The sequence below is a fragment of the Echinops telfairi genome, unplaced genomic scaffold, assembly GCF_000313985.2.
Source record: "Echinops telfairi isolate 266 unplaced genomic scaffold, ASM31398v2 ScPeMD7_2010;HRSCAF=2546, whole genome shotgun sequence".
NCBI classification, from domain to species: domain Eukaryota; kingdom Metazoa; phylum Chordata; class Mammalia; order Afrosoricida; family Tenrecidae; genus Echinops; species Echinops telfairi.
In genome coordinates, this window is record NW_022105908.1 from 21,380,810 (window position 1) to 21,407,220 (window position 26,411).

Here is a 26,411-nt window from a genome sequence, read left to right on the forward strand (position 1 = left end):
AGGAGACTGACAGGAGACAGAAGAGTGGGCTTCCAGCCCATGGAATAAGAAAGTTGAGTGCCTTTGAGCCGGAGACTTCCTGACAGAGTAGGGTGTCTCAGAGCACTTATTGGGGAGCTAGGTTTGCTGACTCATGTAGCTACAGTTGAACACCTTCAAGAAGATTCTTACTGGAGGAGTGTGGTACCTCTGGGCACTAGATCAGCAGAACTAAAAGACCTTTGTTAACAGAGACGAAGCTGGGAAGAATCTGTCTTGATTAAAGAATTGTATCCTGAGTTGTCTCTGGTCCTGAGATGTAACCTCCCATTTGCTTAAGAACCCCATAACCTTGAGCACGGTCTGTGACTTCTGTGTGGACACTGCAATGAAACCCAGCAGTGAAACAGAGTACTGCGGAAGGTATGGCTGGGGTTGGAATCTGTACGACGACGGTTGGAGGGTATAAGCATGTCTGCCTTCTGTCTCAAGTGAAATCAGCTTTGGGTGAGTAACGGAAAACGGCTTTTATTTTCCTCCCCCTCATTCTGAAGTTAGAGGACGTCAGATGCCACCTCTATACACCATTGTCACAAATCCCGTAGCAGTCAACTTGGGCCAAGTATCTTCAAGCCAAAGACCTTCTGTTTGACACCCCCAACAAAGAAACCTTCAGTATTCTGAGGAGTGAAGGGTGAGTCACTACACAGATATAAAATGTCAAGGAAGAGAGCTGAAGGTATAACCACTTCAAATCATGCTAATTTTCTTACCATCTTCTCCCAGGACGTATGTGATACCACTAACTTAAGGATAAATTACGTTGCTGTCGGCTTTCGTCACTGCTCCATTCGTGATGAAATCTGCTAACGCTATTACCACTTATCTATTCTCTGCTTCTGTGCAAAGTGTTGCTAGTTCCTCTCTCTTAAAAAAAAAAAAAAATATATATATATATATATCTTTATTGTCATTTTATTGGGATTTAGAGACAAATTAAATGCTGGCTCCATCAAACTGAATGGAAAACTCTCCCTTCAGGTTAGCCCAGCGCAAACCAGCTTTATTCTTGACCATCTTATATAAGCTGTCAACAGTGCTCTTTCAAAAAACTTAAGTGCACTCATAACACATTTCTTAAAAGATTTCCAAGATTCTTAAGTGCCTTCAGAAGACAAACAGAATTAGCTTGCAAGTTTTTTCCCCGACCTGTATAACCCTCTAGCCTCATCACTGTCTCACCTAGCCACCAGCATGCCCACTCACTCAAGTCCAACTGGACACTTGGTTATACAAACGAGCTCGGACCACTGTCCTGTCGGTACCGTTGTCCACTCCAACCTCTCATCCGCCTAGCAGTGCTTTCTCTGACAACCCCTTTTCTGAACAATGATGGGTCCTTCCCGTTTGCTCCTAGCCCTACACTCTAGGCAGGTCTCTATGAAAGCATCTATTTCACTGTCACGTGAGAGACTCGTTCCACAGAGCCCAGCACACAATAAGCAATCAGACAAATGGAAGGCTGATAAGAGATGGCATGTGAAGATATTGATAACTTTTTCATGGTGGGCTCACGATCAGAGAAAAGCGTCGCGGTGAGTAAATGCCAGCACTCACCACGTGATACTTTCCCTGGGCCTCCACTATGGTAAGAGCTGGTGACTGTCCAGCCTAGAGGAATAAAGACCCCAAGGTTCCCACCACCATCATCATCAAATACCCAACAGAGGCTTACTCAATGCCTGCGGAAGAAATTACTTATAGAACACTAGTCTGTGTCGTAAAGGTAGACAGGCCTGAAGGGCTTCCAGCAGAGGCGTCGATACCGCAACTCACCGCAAGGGTTGTCCGAAGCCGGAAGCGCAGACCTGACTAAGAGCAGGAGGCTCTGGGAGTTGTAGTTCACCAGGTGACTCGAGAAAAGGAAGACTGCGCCAGGCATCCTGGGAATTGTAGTACCAGCGAGCGAGCACTCTGCGCAGGCGCAGTCGGCGGCCACTTCCGGACTCCAGCGTCGCATTTCGTAAAAGGAGAAAGTCCTCCAGAGGAGGATCCTAAAGGGATAATGGCTACCTACAGCCTGGCGAACGAGCGATTACGCGCCCTGGAAGACATCGAGCGGGAAATAGGCGCCATACTTCAAAATGCAGGTTCGGGAGGCGGGTTCCGAACGGACCTCAGAAAAGCGCGAGCGAGCCCGAGCGGCTCGCGCGTGGCGCCGACTGGAGGCTGGGAGTGTGATGGGGAGGGACCCGAAGATGCTGCTAGGCGCAAGTTTGCGGGGTGGAGATGGATGATTGGTCTCTCGGTGGGGCCGTCCGTCACCAGTAGCCACGCCCTTTCTTCTCCCGCAGGTAACGTGATCCTCGAACTGTCCAAGGAAAAAACGAATGAAAGACTTCTGGACCGGCAGGCGGCAGCCTTCACAGCTTCAGTGCAACACGTGGAGGCGGAGTTGTCTGCTCAGATCCGCTACCTCACCCAGGTACGGTGTGTGGCGGGAGGTGCTTTGAGCAAGCCCTGCCTCTTTCCAATAACCCTCAGAGTCAAGAGGCGGAGTTTGGGCCTTCCAAGCTGGTTCCACCCCCAAACGGGCTGGATGACACAGCTATGCGCCTCCTTCCCAGGACTGGTTTCTTCCTTTACAAGGAGAAGCTTGGAGGGGCGAGCCTGCCTCGCTAGAAGCAGCGTTGAGTCACCAGATGGGGAAGTTCCCCGGGAGTGGGTGTGTGGACAATGGCCAAGGCTTCGATGCCTATCTTAACCAAAGGGACAGGATTGCGAAGGTTCGGAAGTGATTACAACAGTCCCTACCACTTCCCAACAGTGGGCCAGACACTTATCTTGCGTTATCCTACATCATCCTGCAACTCCTTGTGGTTGTTAGCTCCCTTTGAGGTCAGTGGTGCCGAGAACTGTTTAAGAGTTTTCAAAGCAAAAAAAAAAAAAGAGTTTTCAAAGCAATCAGCAGATAACCAGAGAGATGCCTTCCAGAGAGCCTCAGGGTGGACCCAAACCGCCAACCTTGAAGACCACCACCCAAGCAGGCCACAACAGCTGTTAAGTGCTGTCAAGTTGATTTCTGACTCAACAATCCTATGTGACAGAGTCGAATTGCACCATAGGATTTTCCGGACCCATCGTTGCTAGAATGATCCGCAGGTCCTTCTCCCAGAGAGTCATGGGCGGTGGGGTGGAGGGGGTATCTAAAAAGCTGGCAGCCAAGAACTTAACCTTCATTTTTTAAAAAAAAGTGTTGTGTTTGTTTTTTTTAACTTCATGCCACAAGGTCTCCATACAATTCAAGGAAGTAATGATTATCACCCCTATTTTACTGATGAGGTTAACAGAAATCATCTGCCCTAAGTCACCTAAGGGCATCACTAGGATTCCAACTCAGGGGGAGAAAACGAGAAGAGACCACTCAATGCCTGGCAGAGGCGGGTGTAGGTAAGGTAGGGGCTATTGCTGAATCTGCCTGTCTCTCCTGTAGGTGGCCACCGGGCAGCCCCACGAGGGCTCTAGTTATTCTTCCAGGAAGGATTGTCAGATGGCCCTGAAGCGAGTGGACTACGCCCGCCTCAAGCTCAGTGATGTGGCCCGCACCTGTGAGCAGATGCTAGAAAACTAGACAAAGCAGGTGAAGCAAAGCTTGGAGGGAGACCACCACCGACATCCAGGGCAGAACCTGGAAAACTGGCAGGGATGGGGAGTAGACGGACGCATACGTGCCCGCTGGTTAGGATGTACTAGGACAAAGGGGCAAACGGGGAGCAAACCTGGCCACCACCACTGCACTCGGGCTCCTCCAGCGAAGAGCCCCAGCACTGCATTCCACAGAACTGCCACCAGCAAGCTCAGACAGCAGATGGAGATCCAGACTCCCGGCCCACTTCCTCAGACTCTTCGTGCCCTTGTCCTAGGCTTCCCACACACTTGGCCCAGAGCAGTCATGCTCTTCTGGGTTGGGAAAAACAAGAACTGAGGTTTTAATAATAAAAGCGATAAAAAAACTAAAAGGTCGAGTCTTGTTGAGACGTGCAAGTGATTATGGAAGTGAAACATGCCTCGATGATGTCAGCAGCCGAGAGCTGAGGGAAGGGAAAGCGAGTGGGGAAATCTAGGCTTTTGCCATAGTGCTCAAGAGGGGACAGGACTCAGGTTTGGGAGATGGGGGGTGGGGGTGACAGTGTAGTGGTGTAGTATGAGGAGAGATTTGGAACAAGAGGGAATCACCAACAAAGACACCTATGCCAGGAGTCAGGGGAGAAGGCCCAGGTCCTGAAGCCAATGTCTACAGAAAGAGGTCTTCATTACAAAATGAATTTTTAGTAGTTAGAAAATAACATGGAATTTGGCAAAGATCTCATTCCAGTCATCAAATACTTTATTCACTTCAGAAGACTCCTCAGACAAGTGTCTAGTTCAGGCTATAGAGTCTGCTGCCACCGGTCTGTAATGGAGCTGCAAATCTGGAAGACATAAGAAGTTGAGGGATAAGCTCTGAGATCAGGGGGGTGGGACAAGATCAGTAGCTTGCACTGGGGAATCAGACACAAGACCTTACTCGATTCTGTGTCTTGAGATACAGAAAACCCAAAGCCTGTAGCCATGCACTTGATGCTGACTCACAGCAACCCTATAGGACAGAGTCAAACTTCCCCCTGGGGCTCCGCAGAGCAGCTGGTGGTTTGGAATTGCTGACCATGCAGTTAGCAGCCCAACGCGTAACCACTCTGCCACCAGGACTCCCAGACGATCTGGTATCCAGGAAACCAAAAGCCCGTTACCATCTTGACCCTGACTCAAGCAACCCTGTGGGACAGAATAGAACTTGCCCAGGAGGTTGCCAAGCTGTCAAGACTTTACAGCAGCACACTGCCACATCTTTCTTCCGTAACACAGCCGGCATATTTGAACTGCAGACCTTTCAGTTGGCAGCCCAGCACCTAATCCATGGGCCGCCGGAGCTCCTGGTACACGATAGGGGCTTCAGACAGAATTGTGAATGGAGTGAACAGCCCTGTCTTCCTCCACTGCTTCATCTCCCACCAGCCTCCTCTCGCTGCCCTTTTCTCCTGGGCCTAGAGGGGCTTCCTTCCTTCTCCACTCTAGTCTCTGCCTGCTTCATCCTCTAAGGCCTAGGGTCCATGGTACAGATGGGTCAGGTCTTCCATCCACCCGGGAGCTACAAGGGCAGGTACCCCCGCGGGAGGTTCAAGACTTCGGGGGAAATGGTGCAGAGGCCCAATTTACCTGGACAGTACTTCCTTGCCTGCTGCCGCTTCCTGTTACACAGTACGTAGAGGAGGACTCCAGTAAGAATGAAGGTGATGAGCAGGAGGGACAGCACTGGCACTAAAGCTGACGTCCCAGCTGCCAGACTCCCAATGCCTTCCAGCTGCTTCTGGTTCTCCCCAGCCACCAGCCCAGCTCCTAGATTGTGGCTCACGGTGAAAGTGGTGGATTCATTGGAGTAGATAAGGCCTCTGTCCAAGGACTGCGCTGCCACCGGAAGGGTGGGCTGCTGGGTGGAAGGCAGGTGTGTCTGGGCAGGGGTTACCAGATGTGAAGGTGCTCCCTCTGTAGGCTCAGGAGCTTGAGTGCTGAGAGAAGGTGGCTGCTTCTGATGGGCTTGACTTGCCAAAAGAGCAAGTCCACATTCTAGAGAGGGGAGAACGGGGGGAATCTGATGTCAGAACACAAGGTGAAGAGGCAAATGGAAGGGTAGTGGGTCAGGGAGAGCATCAAAGGGCCTGGAGAAGAGTGGAAGGGAGGGAGGGTGGATCAGAAAACCATAGAAAAGAATAACCATGAAACAAGAATAAATGTGCCTTTTGAACTAGGAAGTCAGGAGGCCTGGGCTTGAAGTACTTGTTTGCTAGTTTCTTGGAAACTCATTCCTTCCAACTGTAAAGATGATCATTTTAGTACCAAGGTCCAGGGTAGTTGGAGGGAATTAAAAGACATGTCTGTCCCATAGTTTCAAGGGACACCAAGCATAGTCCACAAAAATAATATTTTACATCCTACTTGGGTAAGTAGCAACTGGGGTGTGAAAAGTTCCTTGAGCAGCTACATAAGGGGCAACTACTGGTCTACTCCCATCTGGAGCAAGGAAGAATGACGATAATCAAAAGATATGGAAACATGTAGTCTACCAGACTAATGGGCCAAGCAAACATCTGTCTGCACAACTCTATGACCAGGAGACCTAGATGGTGCCCAGCCACCACCACCAGCTTCCCTGAAAGGGTGACATTTGAACATCTTAGATAAAGTGGAAGAAATATATGGAACAAACCCCCAAATCATGAAAGACCAGATTTAGTGGTCAGAGGCAGTGGGACCTCCAAAACTAAGACCTTTAGTCATCCTTCGAGTCTGGAACTGAGCTCACCCCCATAGTTAGAATAATCAACTAAGATAAAAAAGGCAGCATTTATCCAAGGACAAAGTACCAAGATACAAAAAAGACGGGGGTGGGATAGAAACAGCAAACCCAGGGGGGAAATGGGATAAGTGATGGTACATTGAGGAGATTGTAACGGGTATGGATGAAACGACATGCATGGATTGCTGAACGTAAAATTGATACGCTCTACCAGCCTTCACTTAATTCAAATAAAAAGTTAAGAAAAGTGAGCACACGGAAACAGTCCAATAGACTAGCCTCCTCTATAACCCTGAGACCAGAAGAACTAGATGGTGCCCAGCTACCACTACCAACTCCTCTGAAAGGAATCCCCTTAGAAGGTCCTGGAAAGATCATGAAGAGGTCACTGAAGATATGGGTACTATAGCAAAATATGGTGAAGAAACTAGATGGTGCCCAGCTATCAGAATAGCGTCTGGGGTCTTAACAGGCTTGTCTTCACACGAGCGGTCATCTAAGTGAGGCATCAACTAAATAAGTCCACATGAAAGCATATCAGCCTGTGGGAACCAAGGATAATAATAAAATCCAAATCCTGCCAGAAGAAACCACTCCTAGCACAATCACTACGGGTTCGGTAGGCGCAATTGTACAGCGATTATAAGTAAATATTATAGTAAAGTTATAGAGAGCATGAGAGATAGAAGAGATATATAGAAATAAATGGAGTTAGACACATTTCATGGTAGCATTGCTCACCTCAGTCCCGCTTGGTGGTCCACGTGGAGGGAGGGGGAAGGGAAGGAGGGCAAGGGAATAAGGGAGAGAGGAGAAGAGAGGGGAGTGACCAGGGAGTGAGCAGCAAGGAGAGCGTCTCTTTTGCTGACCCACACCTATATCCCTTTTGGGGGCATGCCAGCCCACTAATTACAGGTAGTGACATACATCACAGGGAGGGGCTGCACTATAGGCTACACAGCAATGAGAGGGTGGTCTAGGAGGTGGTCTCTGGGTCTCCATAGGAACCATTATCAGTAAGGTGGAAACTCCGCCTACAGGAGCCCGTCCATTGTCCCCAGAGGCAGGGAGCAGGCCCACCCCTGTGGTGGGATGAGACAGCAGTCTGGCAACTGATTGCCTTCAGGGGAGGGAATGCCTGCGCATCTGACCTCCTCCCACAAAATCCAAAGGAGGGAATGGTATCAAAGCTTAAATTGCGAACACCTGGCTTACAGGAGGCTATGGATGACCATGGAAACCCAAAATCCATTTGCAGGGTCTACACAGAGATTAAGCCTCTGGTGAATACCCTCTGTCTATAATCAGGGGATATGAATAGCTTTGTTATCAGACCAAGAGCATGGTAAAGTCAATTATGGCTGATGTAGTTAGGTTAAAATGGATCATTTGACCCATCTTAAGTTGTTTCAGTTAAAAAAAAAAAAGGTGAAGAAGCAACACATGTGGATTAAGCTTCTGGTGAATCCTCTCTGACCATAGACCAGAGATCATGCAGCGTACAATGGAAAGTAGATTAGTGCAGATGCAGTTAGATTAAAATTTAACACCTTATCATTTGATCTCCTTCTGACCCATTTTAAAGTTGTTCTGGTTTTTAATGTTTTCTGATTTCTTTTTGACTGAGTCTTTTCTCTTGTTTTACTGAGTTATTGTTATGAGTTTTGTTTATATTGCATGTTTTCCTGTATATGAAATCCAGGATAGGCAATCTGTAGAGATAGTAGCTGAATGCATGGTTTCTTGCAGGTATGGCAGGGAAGGTTGGGGGGAAATGAGGAGCTAATAACAATGTAAGAAAGAAGAAAATTCTCTAAAGTTGATTGTGGTTGATGATTATACAACCTTTCTTAATATGACTGAACTGTTGAATTATATGATGTGTGAATTATATGTCAATAAAACTGGTTTGTTTGTTTTTTAAAAAAAGGTCCTGAAAAGAATGGAAGAAAAATGCAGAACAAAAAATTTTAAAATCACAAAAAATCTTAAAAACGGTCAGGCTCGCTGGTTAGATAGAGACCGGCAGAACCTTCAAGACTTATGGCCCTTCGTCCTCTTTCTGTCTGGACCTGAACTCACCCCAGTGGCTCAGTTAATTGCCCATCAAATAGTAGACCCAGTTATAAGACAAACAGTAACCCCCGGGAAGTGTGCACATCTTAGAATAATCAGCCATTTGAGATCAAGAGGACAAATGTACCCCAAGACAAGCTGTCGAAAGTCAGACTGAGGATCTGCTCTGTAAATCTCCATCTAGTTCACAGTGAAAGTTCAGAGAGGCAAAAGAAAAGGGTCTGGGTCATGCAAAGGAGCCCTGGTGTCGCAATGGGCTAAGTGTTGGGCTGCTAACCGCTAGGTCAGACCTTCAAACTTGCCAGCCACTCGATGGGAGAAAGCAGGCAGGTCTGCTCTCGTAAGATTTGCCGGCTCAGAAAACGATGGAGTGCTTCTAGTCTGTCCTTCCGGGTCCCTACGAGTCTGAATTGACTCTGGCAGTGGATGCCATCCAAATGCCAGTAGTATCTTCACCCACTGCTGCTAGGAGGCTAAGTGGGACCTGAAAGAACATTTTCTATTTCAATGGCTGCGTACTTATTCCAGGAGGAAAATTCCACTGACGCATCAAGTTTGGGATGGCATGCATGTTAATGCTGAGGACAAGGAGGCCTAATGGAGCTGTCAGGGAAGTTAGAGCCCATCACCATGCCATGAGAGAAAGATGAGGCTGCCTGCTCCCGTAAACGCACCTGCTCACATTGACAAAACCTCCGAAATCTTAGCGGTCATCACTGAATCGGAATCAGCTCGATAACATAGGTAATGCGATTACGTTGCTACTTGAGTTTTTCCCATGTAACGTGTGTATACTTTGCGTGTACATTTAACAAGCGCTCACCTCGTTGCCTGTAAATTTTACCTTAAAAGAAAAAAAGGAATCCTACGGTATTGACCTTTACTTCGCAATACACATGCTGAAGTGTCTGGGTAGCAGCCATTGTGATGTCCTCAACTAATTTTGAAATAACAGATGGCGCTCTTTCCCTGTCCCAGCCGAGCTGTGCATAGGCGGAGGCTCCGGTGTGGTCAAGATTCGGTCCCACCCGTAACCTACCACCGTGGAGGGCATTACTACCCGAGTTATCATGGACATTAACACTGCTTTACAGGAGGTGCTGAAGACCACCCTCATCCACGATGGCCTAGCACGTGGAATTCGAGAAGCTGCCAAAGCCTTAGACAAGCACCAAGCTCCTCGTTGTGTGCTTGCATGCACCTGTGATGAGCCTGTGGGTGTCCAGTGAGTGAGTGGAGGCCCTGTGTACTCAACACCACATCGACCTCATGAAGGTGGATGACCACAAGAAATGAGGAGAGTCGGTGGCCTCTGCAAAATTAAGTGGCTGGTTGCAGTTGTGTGGTTGTTAAGGACGATGGCAAAGAATCTCAAGCCAAGGATGTTATTGAAGAATACCTTAAATGCAAAAAAACGAGCAAGTCAAACTTGACTAATTGTTTTTTTAAATAGATGGCTTGATGATGAGTAGAGGAATGGAGAGACAGGTGGAGGTCTAAGGGAACAAGTTTAGCAAATTGTTCATGGTAGGACCTAGGTGGTGAATGTAGATGCGCACCGTGCAAGTCCATTTTTTTATGCGTCAAAGTGTTTATCATAAAATGTCAGGAGACAAATAGTAAATAAACAGTAGCACTAGTGGTCAGAGAGACTGGAAAATGTACGTAGGTCAGACTCAAAGCTAATGAGCAAAGTCTACCCAACAAGAACTGAGCGAAAGTCCTCGGACTAACTTTAGAATGGGAGGTGTGGCAAGAGCAGAAGAGGGATTCAGAGAACCTTGTGAGTTGCCTAAGCCCCGAAGGCAAAACCTGAGGAAGAAGGCAGAAACTGCTGACCTTTGTTATCCAAGCAGCTCATCACCTCTCGAACCCACTGTTGGACATTTCCCCCACACACGGTCCTGGAATGTAGTCGGAACCTACAAGAAAAAAGCACCTGCTATCTTTCTGATGGCTTTTTTTCTGCCCAGTTCCTTCCTCATTCCAATGACTTGAAGTCACCGCCAAGAAAGCCACTGATTCAGAAACTGGGAAATCCCAGGCAGGTGGACAGGAAGAAAACAGACTGGGGTGAAGTTTAGCTCCAGAGCTGGGTCTGTTGATACATCTGGCTTTGACCTCCAAGATTCCTAGAGGCGCTCGTTCCAGGGACAGGCGATTACCTGACATAGGCTGGGCAGCGCTGGTAATCCCTCACGTATTTTCGGATATGTGCCTTCTTTGCCGGGGACAAGTCAGAAAGTAAATCATCACAGTAGCAGCTTCCACTGATGCTGCCCTCGTTCCCATTGCCTGAGCCAAGAGAAGAGGTCAGCACTGGTCACCAGGCCCAGGGACTCCCAACTGTTACTTAGTGTCCAGTCCACTGCCCAGTTGCCACCTGTCCCATAGGCTCCCGGGGCTCAACACATCCCAAAACCCCATGTACCTACCTGGACCTCAGGCATCGGGCCCTGCCCCTGCTGCTTTGGCGATCCTAAGCGCACCCAACCTCACTGGTCTAGTGTCCCCAGACACCCGCCACATTCAACATTCCTTTCCCAGGGCTCTGCCCCCAGCCGGACCCCTGACGAACCTGGCAAAGGCAGCTGCATTAGCAGGAGTAGCGGGAGAACCCGGGACCCGGGTCCCCAGTCCCGCCACATCGTTTGGGGGACGCACCGTCTGACTCCCCGATCCCCAAGGCTCGCTCTCTCTCTCGTCTCGGGACTGAGGAATGGCGCGATGTCGCGGTCCCGTCTGAGCAGATGTGGGGTCAGTACCACGGGAGTGGGGGAACCCCCCGGGGAGGCGGAGCGCCCGGCTCTCGGTACCGCGCCGGCCCGGAGCCTTCGCTGAGTGCCAGCTGAGAAAGTCTGAAAGCGAAAGGAAACAGGTATGAAGGTGCGGCCCGCCAGCTAGGCAGATTCCGTTCAGGGGTCCCCCTCGGCACACCTGCCCCAAGCCTGCCAGCCAGAGCTGTGAAGTGGGGGAGAGGCTGAAGGCAACCCCTCCCCACACTTTCACTTCCCAGCTCCGCTGCTGCCCACTGCGGGATGGTCACATGGTCACGGCGGGTGGCCAGCAGGGGCGTGGCCGGGCGGGGGGGCTCGGGCCGACCCTGACGTCACGACTGCCACCCCGTGGTATTTACCTTCGAAAAGTGGTGGCGGCTGCAGGTACCGGAGCAGTGGAGCGGGCGGCCGGGAGGGGGTAGCTCTCTTCCGTCGCAGCGTCCCGTCCCGTCGCCACACTGAGCCTAGCTGAAGGGGTGCCCCGCCCCATTCCCACCTCCCACTCTTTCCTCCCGAAAAACCCCAGTCTTCAAGTCCATTCCCACTCGGAGCGACCAGCCCAAATTCTTCCCTCCCAGACAGACTCTTGTCTAGAGGGTTAGCCACGCCCCCGCCGCACCCCCGCACCCCCCCCTTCTCCATTATTCATTCACACCCTACTTTTGAGAATTTGAGTTCTCAAATTTTGGGCCCCAAAAGTTAGAGCCCCCAAGGCTCATCCTCAACTTCATTCTATGTTCACACTTCACCCCTTTTCTGGGCCCTGAACCCCTATCCCCAGCCCTGAAAATCCTATTCTGAGTTCCAACCCTGATCCACAGGAGCCCTGGTGGTGTAGTGGTTACCCAATAGGCTGCTAACCCCTAAGGTCAACAGTTCAAAACCACCAGCTGCTCCACTGGAGAAAGACAAGACCTCCTGTAAAGAGTTACAGTCTCAGAAACCCACAGGGGTGGTTTTCCACCCTGCCCTATAGGGTCGCTATGAGTTGGAATTGACTCAATGGCAATAAGTTTGGATTGGGGGGGGGGGCACTCACCCACAGATTCTTCCCCAAGCAGCTCTTAAACCCACCCCACCCCATTAAGCAGCCCCATACCCTCTCACCACTACCCCCTCACCTCCTATCCCTCTTCCTCTGCTCACTGTGCCCCAGAAGACATGGAGTTTGTGTCTGGATACCGGGACGAGTTCCTCGATTTTGCCGCCCTCCTCTTCGGCTGGTTCCGCAAGTTTGTGACAGAGCGTGGGGCTGGAGGAGCCAGCCTTGAGGGCCGATGGCGACAGCTGGAGGCTCAGATCCGAAGGCTACCCCAAGACCCTGCCCTTTGGGTGCTCCATGTCTTGCCCAACCACAGTGTAGGCATCAGCCTGGGGCAAGGGGCAGAGCCAGGTCCTGGATCTGGCCTGGGGGCGGCCCGGCTCCTAGGAGAGGAGCCCCCACTCCATCTTCGAGACCTGAGCTCCTACGTCAGCTTTGTCAGCCTGGACGGGGAGGAAGAGGAGGAGGAGGAGGACGAAGAACAGGAGGAGAAAGCAGAGGAGGAGGGTGCTGGCCCAGAGAAGGTGGAACCAGAGGAGGATGGGGAGCCAGCCTCCACCAGCAGGGAGTCCCCCCATGAAGTAAACCCTCCAGGGGAACCGGAAGAGGCCGAGCAGGAGGCAAGAGGCAGTGAAGACGCTGGCCCAGAGGACAAGGCGGAGGAGGAAACAGAACCTGAGAAGAAGGGATGGAGAAATGGTATGGCCCCAGGCTCACCCTGCCCCACCTCCTATCCAGCTAAAGTCCTCTCCCACCCCCAGCACCCAGCCAGGAGTCACAAACTAACTGCTTTCCCTACCAAACCCCCAAACCAAGCCCACTGCTAGTGACTCCTTTCCAACTCACAGCGCCTTGTAGAAGCGTCTCCAAAACTGTCAGTCTTTATGGGAGCAGCCAGCCTCATCTCTCTCCTGAGGCGCTGCGTGGGTGTGAACTACTAACCTTGCAGTAAGCAGGCCTACAAACTAATGCAAAGTGCCACCAGGCTCCTTTCGTTGATCCACAGTTTTCTTTGTTTTTAAAAATTAGAGCCAACATTTAAGCATTGAATGAAGGAAAAAAAAATCAGAAATCTGGATTTATACATTCTCAAGATAAATCCAAAGCTCTGACTTTCTGCCATCATGTCAACTCTGACTCATAGTGATCCTACAGACAGAGTAGAATTGCCTGTGTGGGTTTCCGACGCTGTAAATCTTTCCCTGAGCAAAAGGCCTCATTTTTCTCCCTCGAAGCAGATGGTGGATTAGAACTGATGACCTTATGATTAGTAGCCCAACACTACACAACCAGGGCTCCTAAAGTTCCAACAGCAGACCTGTATTTCTAGATGGCAGCCAGTGCTGAAACTACGTAGCTGTTGCCCCTTTCAGTGGGGCATGTACGTAGTCCCTTTGCTCGCATAGGTTACAACTTGCCTAGTCCGTGTAGGCATTTAAATTTGGACCCTGGACTCTGATCATCTTTGCCCCCCACACCCTACAACGTTCCCCTCTTTCCCCAGAGGCTGCCCCCCTGCACCTTTCCTGCCTCTTACTGGTAACAGACGAACATGGCACCATTCTGGGCATTGACCTCCTAATGGATGGAACCCAGGGGAGTACAGGCCGGGGCTCAGGAATGGAGAACCTGGCTCCTCGAGCCTACGCGCTTCTCTGCCACAGCATGACCTGCCCCATGGGGTCCGGAGAGCCCCGGAAGCCCCGACAGCTCACTGTGGGAGACACCCAGCTGCACCGGTACAAAAATTGGACTTTTGAGGGCGGAAGGTCTGGAGGCCTGGCCTGCTGAGCCCCCAGCCTGACACCATCTTCACTCCCGTCCAGAGAGTTGGAGAGCCTGGTCCCAAGGCTGGGAGTGAAGTTAGCCAAGACCCCAATGCGGACATGGGGTCCCCGGCCAGGCTTCACCTTTGCCTCCCTTCGGGCTCGAACCTGCCATGTTTGTCACAAGCACAGTTTTGAAGTGAAACTGACACCCTGGTGAGCCACCCGCAAAGATGGAGTGAGGGGGACAAGGAGCCCAATGGTCAGGCCAACCAAGGGGAAGCCAGCTGGTGGGGGGCCCAGCAGACAGAGGGAGGGGCAGAGGGATAAGACAACAGGATTAAAGGGGGAGGCAAGCTGTTATAGAGTTTACAAGCAGCCCAAGCCCACTGCCATTGAATCAATTTTAACCCATAGTGAGCAGACAGCCTCATCTTTCTTCCCTGGAACAGCTGGTGGGTTTGAATTGCTAACCTTGCAGTAAGCAGCCCAATCAATGCTTAACCCACACCACCAGACCAATTGCCATACAGACAGCTTCAGGGCACACAGGTAACAAAGGACTTAAACTACAAAGACACCGGGTGCCTACTGCTTCGTGTCTCTCAGTCCCCAGTGTAGTGCTGTCTTGTATTGTGGAGAGGCTTGTCTCTTGGCTGACTGGCGGCGATGCCCAGATGATGTGAGCCACCGATTCTGGTGCCCAAGGCTTGCAGCCTTTATGGATCGAGCGGGAGAGTTGGCAACTCTGCCTTTTACCTACACTGCAGGTGCGCGGGAGAGGAGGCAGGGATGGGGCCGGGCGGGGGAGACTGCGACCAGGTCTCTGGGCCTAGGGCCTGGGTCCCTAGGGGTGGAAGAAGTCTGAGTGTTGGGGCCAGAGGTCTAGATCCCTGGGATGAGAACCTGGCCATTGTGTTTGGGGATGGGGGCTAGATCCTTGGTGGTACAGGCTACACACCAGGGTTCAGGGATTCAGGGAGATATAGCGATGCACATGCTCCCTTCTCAGCTCCCTCACTAAGTGGCACTGTGACCTTACACAAATCACTTTCCTTCTCTGAGCCTCCGTTTCCTCAGCTGAAAAATAGGGATACAAACAAAGGCTAAAAACCAACAGAATTGGTGTAGACACTCGGGGATGTTCATTCAATTTAGAACCAAATTCAGACAACCAGGATCTTGGGGGAAGGCTGAGGAGATTGAAAGCCTTGGGTATGAGCCACCAGGCCCTCAATCCTCCCTCCTTCTCCTCCTCCAGAGGTCACCAGTGAAACTTTCAACAAGGAGGCATTCCTGGCCTCTCGGGGCCTCACTCGTGGCTACTGGACCCAGCTCAGCATGCTGATCCCAGGCCCCGGCATGCCCAGCCACCCCAGAGGCAACACGCCATCACTCAGCCTTCTTCTCAATGGTAAGTGGAGTGTCCACTCTCAGGCATGGGCCCTTTAGCCTAGAGGGAAGTTCTTCAGGGCCCAGATAAACACTCTACATGCACCTATCTCTCTCCCCCAGCATCTTCCAGGGCCAATAAAGGCCTTTTCCTGACCCTCAAAGGAGTCACGCCTGCCCACCCCATTTGGAAGTTCCTCCCCAGGCAAACCCCCATTCCTCCTTCCACAGCTCCAGGTGGTCTCAAAGAAGACATGGGGCCTTTGGAAAGAAGAGGGTGATACGCCAGGCAGAGGTCTCACTGATACCACGCCCCCACCCTTCTTTTCATCCTCTCAGGAGATCCCTACCAGCTTCTCCAGGGGGATGGACCTAATTTGATGCCTGCTGTCCCCCCAGAACCACCCAGGAGTCTCTTTGGTGAGTTGGAGGGGCTCAGAGGGACAGAGTCTGGAGGCCCAGAAGCCTGGGTCCCTAAGCAAAAAGGAGCCATTCTTCAAGAGGGGCTGGGTTGGGGGCCTGGGACTAGGTGCCCCAGTAACCCACTCTCCCCAGGCTCGTGGCAGGATTACTACACGTGGCGAGGCCTCAGCCTGGACTCCCCGATGGCTGTGCTTCTCACCTACCCACTGACTGTGTACTACGTCATCACCCACCTGGTGCCCCAGTCCTGTAAGGATAGCCAAGGCTGGGGGAGGAGGGCAGGGGAGGAGGGAACAGAGACAGAAGGGGGGTGGGGTGGCGGAGAGCAGATGCTCACCAAGTTGGCTTCTCACCCAGTCCCTGAGCTCAACATCCAGAACAAGCAGTCTCTGAAGATCCACGTGGTAGAGGCGGGGCAGGAGTTTGATCTTGTCATGGTGTTCTGGGTATGTTAGACCACCGGCAGAGGCGGGGCATGTGGGTGGGGGTGAGGGGAGGTGGACACGCCGTGGAAACCTGGTCTGCCCTCTTCTCTGTGCTTCAGGAGCTTCTGGTGCTGCTTCCCCATGTGGCCCTGGAACTGCAGTTTGTGGGTGATGACCTGGCCCCCGAAAATGACCAACAGCATTATACCCTGCAGAGGGTGAGGGCTCAGGGGGGCCCTGCTCTTCAGTCCTGACCTCCCTGATCTCCCCCCTCCTTTACCCACCCCATTCCTCACCTGATGCACCCTGCACTGCCCTGACTGCCAGGGGCTCCCCCAACCTATTCCTCACACCCTCCCACTCCCCACCCAGGATGGTCCTGAGGTATCTGTGCGCAATGGTTCTGGCCTATCAGCAAGGCTCGGTTCTGGGACCAAAGAGAAAGGGGTGCGCAGGGACCTGCAGATTAAGGTGTCAGCCAGGCCCTACCATCTGCTTCAGGGACCCAAGCCCGACCTGGTTATCGGTGAGAACCTGAAACCCCAGGCCCCAGGGGCAGGTGGGAAAGGTTGGGGAGAAGTCGACCACGGGAGCCAAGTTCTCCCTGCTCTTTCTTCTCCTGCAGGATTTAACTCTGGCTTTGGGCTCAAGGACACTTGGCTGAGCTCTCTGCCCCGGTTACAGGTGGGGGCTGGGGGCTAGGAGGAACCTCTGCTATTCCCTGCCCAGGCAGCCTCTGCCCCTCCGGGGCCCCTAGGATCCCCTCTCCTCTTGCCCATCAGACCTGGGGGGCGGGCCTAGGTACCCCTGCCTTCTGGGTCTGTCTTGTGCCCCGCCCCTACGCGGATGTGTTCTAGGGCCTCCGTGTCCAACCCTTATCAACCACCCTGGTTGCCTGGGAGGTCCTTGCGGGGAGGAGCCTCACAGAGCTGCTCTGAGGCCCCGCCCCATCCCCAGTCCCTCCGCGTGCCGGCCTTCTTCACCGAGAGCAGCGAGTACGGCTGTGTGATGGACGACCAGACCATGGCGGTGGCCACCGGAGGGGGCACCAGCCCTCCGCAGCCCAACCCCTTCCGCTCCCCTTTTCGTCTCAGAGCGGCTGACAACTGCATGCCCTGGTGAGGGCCCGAGACCCTTCCCGCCTCCCTCCCCAGCCTGAGCCTCTCCTCCTCGGCGTCCTGGAGGGTCCCTGCCCGTGGGACACTCTTCCCATCCCGACCACCTGGCGTCTCCCCCTCCAACGCTGCCCTCGACGGCTCCAGCCTCAGAATCCTCGCCCCCTGCCCAGAATGGACCCTGCTCCGGGCAGAGCGGACGCTGCAAGCCCCGCCTCTGACCACGCCCACGCCCCGCCCCGCCCCCAGGTACTGCAACGCCTTCATCTTCCACCTGGTCTACAAGCCCACGCACGGCAGCGGGGCCCGCCCGGCGCCCGGCCCCGCGCCCCGCGCCCCGACGCCCGCTGCTCCGTCCGCCCCCGCGCGAAGGCGCCGTGGAGAGAAGAAGTCCGGGCGGGGGGCCCGCCGGCGGAAGTGAGGGCTGCGGAGGCAGCCTGGCCGCCCCGCACCCCAATCATCCCCACCCCCCCACCCCCGGGAAGACAAAACGGAAAAGCCCAAGGCAGAGGGGGAGGACTGGTTGGTGGAATCTGAAAAGGTAAATAAATGAAATAACTTGTTCGAAGTCACGGCATCGTTGACCTTTTGATTTTTGTTGCCATTTGTAACTGCCCGGCAGTCACTTCTGACTCGGGAAGACCCGGGTTTCGAGCTCCCAAGGCCGGGCCTTTGGAGGCAGGGCCCAAGGCCTGTCTTCTGACGCTAAATAGCCTAGCGCCAACCGGGGATAGCCACACGCTTACAGTTGGCACCCAGGATCCTCCAAACCCAGAGGTGATGAGAGGGAGAGAAAGACATAGGGATGATTGGCTATCTCCCTCAGTCCCTGGGTGGTCCAAGTGGCTAATGGGTTCACCCAGAGGCACCTTAGAAGATGGGCCTGACCATTTCTACAATTCCAAAAGCTCACTGCACTGAGTCACTTCCAAGTCACAGCAACCCTATCAGGACAGGATGGAGAACTGCCCTGGTGGGCGCCCAAGACTGTAACTCGTCCTCCCTCGGAGCCACTGGTGACCTCCAACTGCAGTCCAACAGGTAACCCACTAGGCCCTCAGGGCCCCTCCCTGGTACTCTACTAACCCCAACCTTAGCCATTGACAGCCCTCTGGAACACAGTTCTATTTCGTCAGGCCCTTTGCTTCCTTGTGACATTGATGCCTACTCCTGCCTCGCCCCACTTCTGTGTTGGTGTGCCATTGGCCCGTCCCAGGAACCTTGAGGAAACCACCCCAAGAATAGAAGCAGAAAGCAGCTTCTCACTAAGGTGGCAGAAATATCTCCCACAACCTCCTAGGGCAACCCCTCCCCGCCCCCCAAACACACACACACTTTGCTTCAGTGAAACCCCAGACACCCAAGTGGGCGAGTTAAAAACGTGACCATTGTCATCCTTGATCCCACCAGCCCTCATTCCTCTTCTCCAGCGATAAATAATCATTATTTTTTAAATCACTTTACCGGGGGCTCTTATACCGCTTATAACATTCCATACATCAACTGTATCAAGTATATTTGTACATATGTTGTCATCATCATTTTCTAAACATTTACTGTCTATTTGAGTCCTTGGTATCAACTCCTCTTTTTTCCCTTCCTTCCCCCCCATCAAATAATTCTTGCTAAGTTGATGACACACACCCCCAAATCACTTATATCCCTCTGCTTATCTCCAGTTCCACTGAAAACTAAACTGTATCTTGTCCCCATATTGCAGCCAGCAAATTCCTTCTAAAACACATTGAAACACATTCCTTTTGGATGCATTTAAGCGTATTACTGTTTACCTCTCTTTAACTACTTCCTGCGGCACTTAAAATCCTTCAGAGTGTGGCTTGGACTTAGGGAATACAGAGAAAGGAAAACATAGTGGAGAGAACTTACAAGCACAACCTTCCTTAACCAAGTGACCCAGGTTAATAATAAGTTGTACAGACATCCCGTGCCACCTGACATGATGTGATCCGAAGGCCACATCACCTCTGTGCTACTCGTCCCCAAGATCCATGGGAAAGCATCAGACAAGTCCAAATTATGAGACAGTCTACACAACACCTGGCAAGTATTCTTCAACAGTGTCAAAGTTATAAAAGACCAATCAGAACCAAGAAACTCACAGATTGGAAGAGACTGGAGACAGGGCAGTGAACTGTGATATGTTACCCTGCACTGGGACAGAACCACTAGAGACGTCCTAATAAAGCTCCTGGTTGAGCTCATTGTCTTGTAGCAATGCCAGTTTACACTGGAGCTTCAAGAAGCTCACAGCAAAATGGAATTGAAAGACAATGGAATTTCCACACACCCTTTTGGAACATTCCCCCCCCCTATATAAACTAACATTTGCAGGAAGGTGGGTCAAGAGTACATAGGAACACTCGACTCTCTGCACCTCATCGGTAAATCTGAAATTATTTCAAAGCAAAAATTCTTCACAAATCAAATTCAGACTCCTTATGATGGCATCTGTCATTCTACTTTATTCTAATCATTTTATTACCTAAACTTTCAAATATACGCACAAGTCCACAGACTTAGGATAATGAATCTCTATATCACCCAGCTTTGAAAATTGTCGGTATTATGTCCACTTTATTACTCCCTCCCCCACAGAGTCCCCAGAGTATTTAAAAACACCCTCCTGGAACCTCAAGTCATCTCACTGATAGGCATCTAAAAAGGATTTTTTTTAAATGTCACCACCAGGTCATTACGCAATAAAAAAAATAATTCCTCAATACCTTATAATACCCAGCTCAAGAAACTGTGGCACATACACACAATGCATAACTATGCATAGCTAAAAACCAGCAATGATGAAACCACGAAGCACTTCTGGACATGAAAAGACCTACAGAACATGATGCTGAGGGAAGCCAGTCCATCACGAAAGGACAGGTGTGGTGTGAAGCCACTAACTACTTCACGGATAAAAACCAAGACAAGGACTGGCCTACCAAAGGGAACAGACTTTGGAGGGTCCCAAAGGAGGTGGGGCAATGTAGAAGGGAGTAGAGATGCATAAGAGAGAAATGAGGGGAGTGTAGGGTAGTACATCGGGAAGCAAGCTGATGACTGGTTTGAACGAACGGTTGCATGCAGAATTGATTGTCCAAAATGTTACCCCCCCACCGCACCTAATTAACAATACATTAATTTTTAAAAACAAACTCAGTTCACATTCAAACTTGTTCCCATTGAGACATAAATAAGCCCACTCATTACTTTTGGTTATTATGGCTCTTAAATTTAACTCTTATTTCTGTAATAGGCCTCCTTTCCTTTAATTTCTTATTTTCATGCCTCCAATTTGCTTAAATAATGGAGTCATTTGGCCTGTTGAATGTTCCTCATCCTAGATTTGGCTGGATGTGTGTGTGTGTGTGTGTGTGTGTGTGTGTTAATTTGTTCATCAATCTTTTCGATGTACTTAGATCTGGACAACAAGACCCTTTTGATGTGGTACCTATCAACCTCCACAAGTTGATCTCATGCCACTTGCCACCCCCTCTCTGCCCACTAGCCAGATGCCTCAAAACAAACACAGCATAGAACTTCATAGAACAACTGTTTCCTACAATCCTCTGCCGAGACCTCTCTTCTTTAGAGAAGGAGGACTTCCCTGGCCCTCACATGAAGTTTGACCTCCCTCAATCAACTTTGTATGTCCTCTTTAGTGACATTTATTACACGTATCATCTCTCGTCTACTCTCCCAGGTAGAAAGTGGGAAAGGTTCGTGTTACACCCACAGCTCAGGGTCTAACTTGCCTTGGCACATGGTAAAACCAGTTGTCAGTTGAATCTATCCCAACTTATGTAAAGAAAACAAAAATTTTCACACTTGGACCAATAGACAACAGTATGATAAACAGAGAAAAGACTGAAGTTGTCAAGAATGATATCTCACTTGGACCCACCATCAATGTTCATGGAAGCAGCAGTTGAGATCAAACAAGGAATTGCATTGGGCAAATCTGCTGCGCATGACCGCTTTATAGTATTGAAAAGCAAAGATGTTACTTTGAGGACGAAGGTACAACGAACCCAAGCCATGGTATTTTCGACTGCCTCCTATACGTGTGAAAGTTGGACACTGAATAAGGAAGACTGAAGAAGAATCAATGCATTTGCATATGGTACTGGAGCAGACAATGGGAAGTACCCAGGACTGCTAAAGACCCAAGCTGCCTTAGAAGAAGGAAGCCAGAATGCTGCTTGGAAGTGAGGGAGGTGAGCCTTTGTCTCAAGGACTTAGGACAAGTCAGGAGAGACCGGTCCCTGGAGAAGGACATCATGCTTGGTGAAGTGGAGGAGGGGCGATGAAAAAAAGGAAAGCCCTTGACCCAGATGGATGGACACAGTGGCTGCCACACAGGCTCAAACCTGAGAGCAATGGTGAGGGTGGCGCAGGACCGGCCAGTGTTGCCTTCTGCTGTGCAGAGGGTGGCTGGGAGGCCGAATCAACTCCATGGCATCTAGCAGCAACGTGGCGACCCGATGTGTGTCAGAACTGAGCTGTGCTCCAGATTATTTCCAACAACTGACGCTTTAGAAAGCAGATTGACAGAACTCTCATCTCAGGAACATCTGGGTGCATGAAAGCTCAACCTTTCAGTTGCCCTTTTGCACCACCCAGGATCGCAATACTTGCTGATGCAGTAGCCTCTCCCCTCTTCGTTCTCCCTGCCCTGTCTCCCTTTTCCTTTCAGCCTCACCGTCCACAGCCGCACGGAGGAAGGCAAGAGCCCTGGGGGATGGAGGGAAGACGGAATTCTTCACCCACAGCCACAGCCGCAGCTTTTCTCTCTATTACTGTTGTCTGCTACATAAAAACAGAAGGGATCTCGTTATCTCCAAGTGCTGGGATTACTAAGGATGTGTTTATTTTGTTTAGCTGCACACTGCTCATGTGTCTGCCATGAACATTTCTGTTTCATTTGCAAATTGTCCTCCTGAATAATTCATTTTTGCATTGAATGTTCATAAGGCCTTGTGTTGAACTTTAGAGAGACAACAGGGAAGAAGGGAAAGGTTCACAGTCCCTGCCCCCATGAAGCTTCCAGTTTAGGGCAGAGGCTGGCATACTACAGCCCTCTCGCTAAATCTTCCCAATTTTTTGTCTGGCCTGAAAGAAAGAATCACTTTTACACTTTTTCATCGGTTGGACTGGGAGTGGAATAGAGAATATTCACAATAGGAAAGTTATATGAATTCCAAATGCAGTGGACATACAGGAAGTTATACTGAAAGTGCCATGTCCATTTATTCATCTATTGTCTCTGACTGCTTTCACAGTACAAATGGCAGAGTCTGAGTACAATAGGGGCGACTGAGACCAGACAACCCACAAATTCTAAATATTTTCTATCTGGTTCTTTACAGAAAAAGTTTATCCACTTCTGGTCAGCATGTTTTGTTGTTGTTTTTTAATGAAAGAGAATAAAAGCTCAGCGTGTGTCGCATGTAGTCAGAGTAAATACTGCTTTGTGAAACATTTGATTTACATATACTGTATGTGTGTGTGTGGCGGGGGTTGCTGCTGCATTACAATGTAAAATGCATTATTGACTGTGGACGGTAGCCAATGCCTCTGAAAGCCATTAGGAAGAAACTGAGAAGTAGCCAGAAATGACAGTGCAGTGTGATTGGTGTCCAATAAAAGCCTGATGGAACTCTAAGGGACAGAGAGGACACACCTAAGCCAGCCTCGGGGCTGTCAAGGAAGACTTGTTGGAGGAAATGACCTCTAAGCAGTGACCTGAAGGGCAAGTAGAAATCCACCAGGTCAAGCAGAAGAGAAAAAGAGGAGTAGAAAATAGCACATGCATAGGTATGAGTAAGCAGGGCACTTGGGAGGCCCTACAAGCAACTCAGTGTAGTTGGAGTTTAAAATGAGATGTGGGAGGTGAACGATGGATAACATAATAGTGGTGTAGGAGGGGAAAAAAAGAGGAAAGAAGAAAAAAATATGCATGTATGTATATGTATATGTAAATATATGTGTGTTTCTATATGTATATACATGCAAATGAAACAAGGAAGCAGATGGACTTTGGCCCTCTACTTAAATCTTACCTCAGTTCAAGAACAGTTTGTTCTAGTAATGTGGCATTGTGTGATAATCGCCTTCCTAACAGGATCGATGAAGACAAAATGGGGGCATAAGCAAATGTGGTGAAGAAAGCTGATGGTGCTCGACTATTAAAGACATAGTGTCTGGGGTGTCCATGGGAAGAGGTATCAGAAGTTCAAAAACAAGCAACCAAATCAAGGTGAAAGGGTAGGGATATAGTGGAGATCCCAAACCCACCTGTGAGATAATTGGACAATCCTGCTGAGAAGGCACATGGAAGGGATGATAAATCCAGGGTGTGGTGTGGCACTGATGAAATGCTTAACTATCCTCTAGTTCGTTCACATTTCCTCCCCTTACTATTATGGTTTTTACTTGTTTTACCTCACTAATCGTATCAGATTTGCATATGTTCATGTTAGATTTGTGTATGTTCATTTGTATGTTTAAGATCTTTCAGTACATGAAAGCCAAGATAGAGAAGCCTTCAGAAACAGTAACAGGAGTAATCGTTCCCTGAGGGTATGGAAAGAGAGAGGGGAGGAAGAGAGGTAATGGGGAGCTGACAGCACTGATGACTGTGTAACCCCACTTGATGGGATCAAACAACAGAAGTGTATGTGAATGGATACGATGGATTGTGTAAAATATGGGAAATAAAACTATTATAGAAAAATTTTAAAGAATAAGGGTTCCTGGGATGTATGGTGGGGGAGGGAAGGGACAGAGGGGAGCTGATATCAAGGAGGTCAAGAAGAAAAGCGTTTGAAACTGATTGTGGTAGCAATTGTACAGTGCTCCCTGATGTGATTGAACTACGGAATGTTATGATATCTGTAAGAAGCCCCAATAAAATGATTTTTTTGTAAAAAGAGAGAGATGTGGTTCACTCATCACTATCATGATACTCTGGGGGCATTTTCTACCCTTCGTTTCTCTGCACATCTGTCAGAGTGATTTTATACTCTTCTTCATTTGTTTACTGTGGATTCACCTGCCTAAGTTAAATCTTGCCCATCGATGTGCCCTATCATAAAACCAAACCACTCACTGCGTCAAGTCCATTCTGACTCACAGCAGCCCTGTAACACAGGCTAGCACTGCCCCTGTGGGTTTCTGAGAAGTCGGTCTTGACAGGAGCAGAGCCTCAGCTCTGTTCTGCGGGGCGGCTGGTGGCTTCCAACCGCTGGCCTTGCAGCTAACAGCCCAGTGCGTGTCCATGGTGTCACCAGGGCTCAGGGCAGGAGTAACAAGTAAAAAAAATAAGGATTTGAGAGATAGCTGACCACCAACCCCATCCTGCACTGTAGTGTGATTCTCCTCCATCAGCAGCCTCTGCAAAGAGAAGGTGGAGGGTGGGATGCATACAAGATTGGCCCTTTCACAGCTGATGGGAAGACAGTGCCGTAAAGGAATTGGGAAGAGGTCGGAGGGAAGTAAATGGTGTATAAGCTGGAGCAGGGAGAAAATAAAGCCATGAAGAGCTGGTAGTGAGGGAGAAAGTGGACCAGGCACAAGTTATTTGACTAAAAATAATCAGACAACTGAGAAAATGCAGAAGCATGACTGAGACACAGGAAAGGACCCTCAATCTTCACACCCGAGATAGCCACTGTTGCTGTTTTCATGTGAGGACGGATACACATGCTTCTCAAAATGAGCGTGTTTTTTCACAAAACTAGAATCATACTTGACATAATGCTAACTGACTGGGTTTTTCACGCTAATGATATGCTGTGAGAGCTTTTGGTGTCATTCGACAGTCTCTCTTCATGAATGGTTGGATACATACCATTGCTGCTAGCTGCATTCGACCACTGACTCCCCTGTGTCTCATATCTGCATACGAATGTGCTTTATTAATTTATTTTTTAATCAATTTATTGGGGCTCATACAATTCATCACAATACATAGATCGGTTGTGTAAAGTACATTTGTTGCCCTCATTATTCCCAAAATTCGCTTGCCTCTTGGGTTCCCAGAATCCACTCATTTTCCTTTTTTTCCCCCCTCCCCTTCCCTTCCTCCTCCCCTCTCCCCCATGCACCCTTAATAATTTATAAATTATTATTGTATACGAATGTGCTTTATTAAGTCAACATAATGTATTTCTCCAGTCTCCTATTTTTAGACAGTTACGCCATTTCCAGTTTTCCCCTATTACAGATGAAGGAGGAAGTAGAAACCGTCCCAGCTTGGTTCCCAGACAGAAAGCTAAGATCCTCTGGGCCTGCCTGGCGAGTGGGGCGTCAGTTTGCCGGAGCCACTTTCATGGGCTTTCTGGCTAAGAAAGGAGCAAAGATGCTTAGTGATAGGCAGGGCCACATGGGTCTGTGTGGGTTTCCCTGTCCAATCTCCTGGATTCAGGTATGAACCAATGAGGGAAGCCATAGGCCAGGGACAAAGGAGGCGCTGTCAAGAGCCCTAGAGAACTGGAGCACAGCACCCAGAACCTAGGAAACAGAGACCCACAGAGGGCTCCTCTTGCGTAGAAGACCTCCAACAAACCCCAAAGAGTGGCTTTGCCACACGGTCAACTGACAGGTGTGGAAGCTTTTGCTTTCCCACCAGGCACCTTGTGTCGGTGAGAACAAGAGTCAGAAAACTGTGAGCTGTTATTGTGAATGGCCCCAGGGAGACGCTACAGCAGCGGTTCTCAACCTGAGGGTTGCGACCCCTTTGGGGGTCAAAAGACCCTTTCACAGGGGTCACCTGAGACCATGGGAAACACATATTTCCGATGGTCTTAGGAACTGAGACACTGCTCCTCTATCATCTCCAGGCAGGTACGCCCACAGGCAGATACACCGGGCTGGTGAGAAAGAAGCTATCTCAACCTTCACACTGATGTTGACTTTTTATGCATACTGTCCCAAAATGTAGCAATGTAGCTCACTGTTGTTATATTAAGACTGTTACCCATGCCATGCCATGCTTCAAGAC

The 26,411-nt window shown here is 50.0% G+C and overlaps 4 protein-coding genes across 5 annotated transcripts in view; 2 read left to right on the top strand and 2 right to left on the bottom strand.

Annotated features, from left to right (window-relative positions):
* The window catches only part of PELP1 (proline, glutamate and leucine rich protein 1), a 75,814-nt gene extending 73,644 nt beyond the window's left edge, over nucleotides 1-2,170 (bottom strand). The window contains exon 1 of the mRNA XM_045293505.1: nucleotides 1,816-2,170. The gene's annotated coding sequence lies outside the window, so the exon portion shown is untranslated. The remainder of the gene's footprint in view (nucleotides 1-1,815) is intronic.
* MED11 (mediator complex subunit 11) lies at nucleotides 1,972-4,159 on the top strand. Its single transcript, XM_004716120.2, has 3 exons — nucleotides 1,972-2,129; nucleotides 2,334-2,464; nucleotides 3,473-4,159. The coding sequence occupies exons 1-3, from the start codon at nucleotides 2,045-2,047 to the stop codon at nucleotides 3,608-3,610; spliced, it is 354 nt and encodes a 117-aa protein (XP_004716177.1). The 5' UTR covers nucleotides 1,972-2,044; the 3' UTR covers nucleotides 3,611-4,159.
* Nucleotides 4,160-4,348: 189 nt separating this feature from the next.
* Nucleotides 4,349-11,672, bottom strand: CXCL16 (C-X-C motif chemokine ligand 16). 2 transcript variants are annotated; one of them, XM_004716170.2, is made up of 6 exons: nucleotides 11,586-11,672; nucleotides 11,028-11,307; nucleotides 10,615-10,744; nucleotides 10,289-10,371; nucleotides 5,236-5,643; nucleotides 4,349-4,451 (listed from the first exon to the last, which is right to left on the bottom strand). In XM_004716170.2, exons 2-6 carry the CDS (start codon nucleotides 11,095-11,097, stop codon nucleotides 4,405-4,407), a joined length of 738 nt encoding a protein of 245 aa, XP_004716227.1. In that variant the 5' UTR covers nucleotides 11,098-11,307; nucleotides 11,586-11,672; the 3' UTR covers nucleotides 4,349-4,404. The 2 variants fall into 2 exon arrangements, with proteins under 2 accessions (XP_004716227.1, XP_045149443.1); XM_045293508.1 differs by lacking the exon at nucleotides 11,586-11,672 and adding an exon at nucleotides 11,387-11,471.
* Nucleotides 11,673-12,387: 715 nt separating this feature from the next.
* Nucleotides 12,388-17,810, top strand: ZMYND15 (zinc finger MYND-type containing 15). The gene is made up of 13 exons (XM_004716122.2): nucleotides 12,388-12,967; nucleotides 13,773-14,007; nucleotides 14,095-14,250; nucleotides 14,644-14,804; nucleotides 15,296-15,448; nucleotides 15,766-15,846; nucleotides 15,982-16,098; nucleotides 16,207-16,295; nucleotides 16,394-16,492; nucleotides 16,647-16,800; nucleotides 16,900-16,958; nucleotides 17,232-17,392; nucleotides 17,639-17,810. The coding sequence occupies exons 1-13, from the start codon at nucleotides 12,388-12,390 to the stop codon at nucleotides 17,808-17,810; spliced, it is 2,217 nt and encodes a 738-aa protein (XP_004716179.1).
* Nucleotides 17,811-26,411: the final 8,601 nt, after the last annotated feature.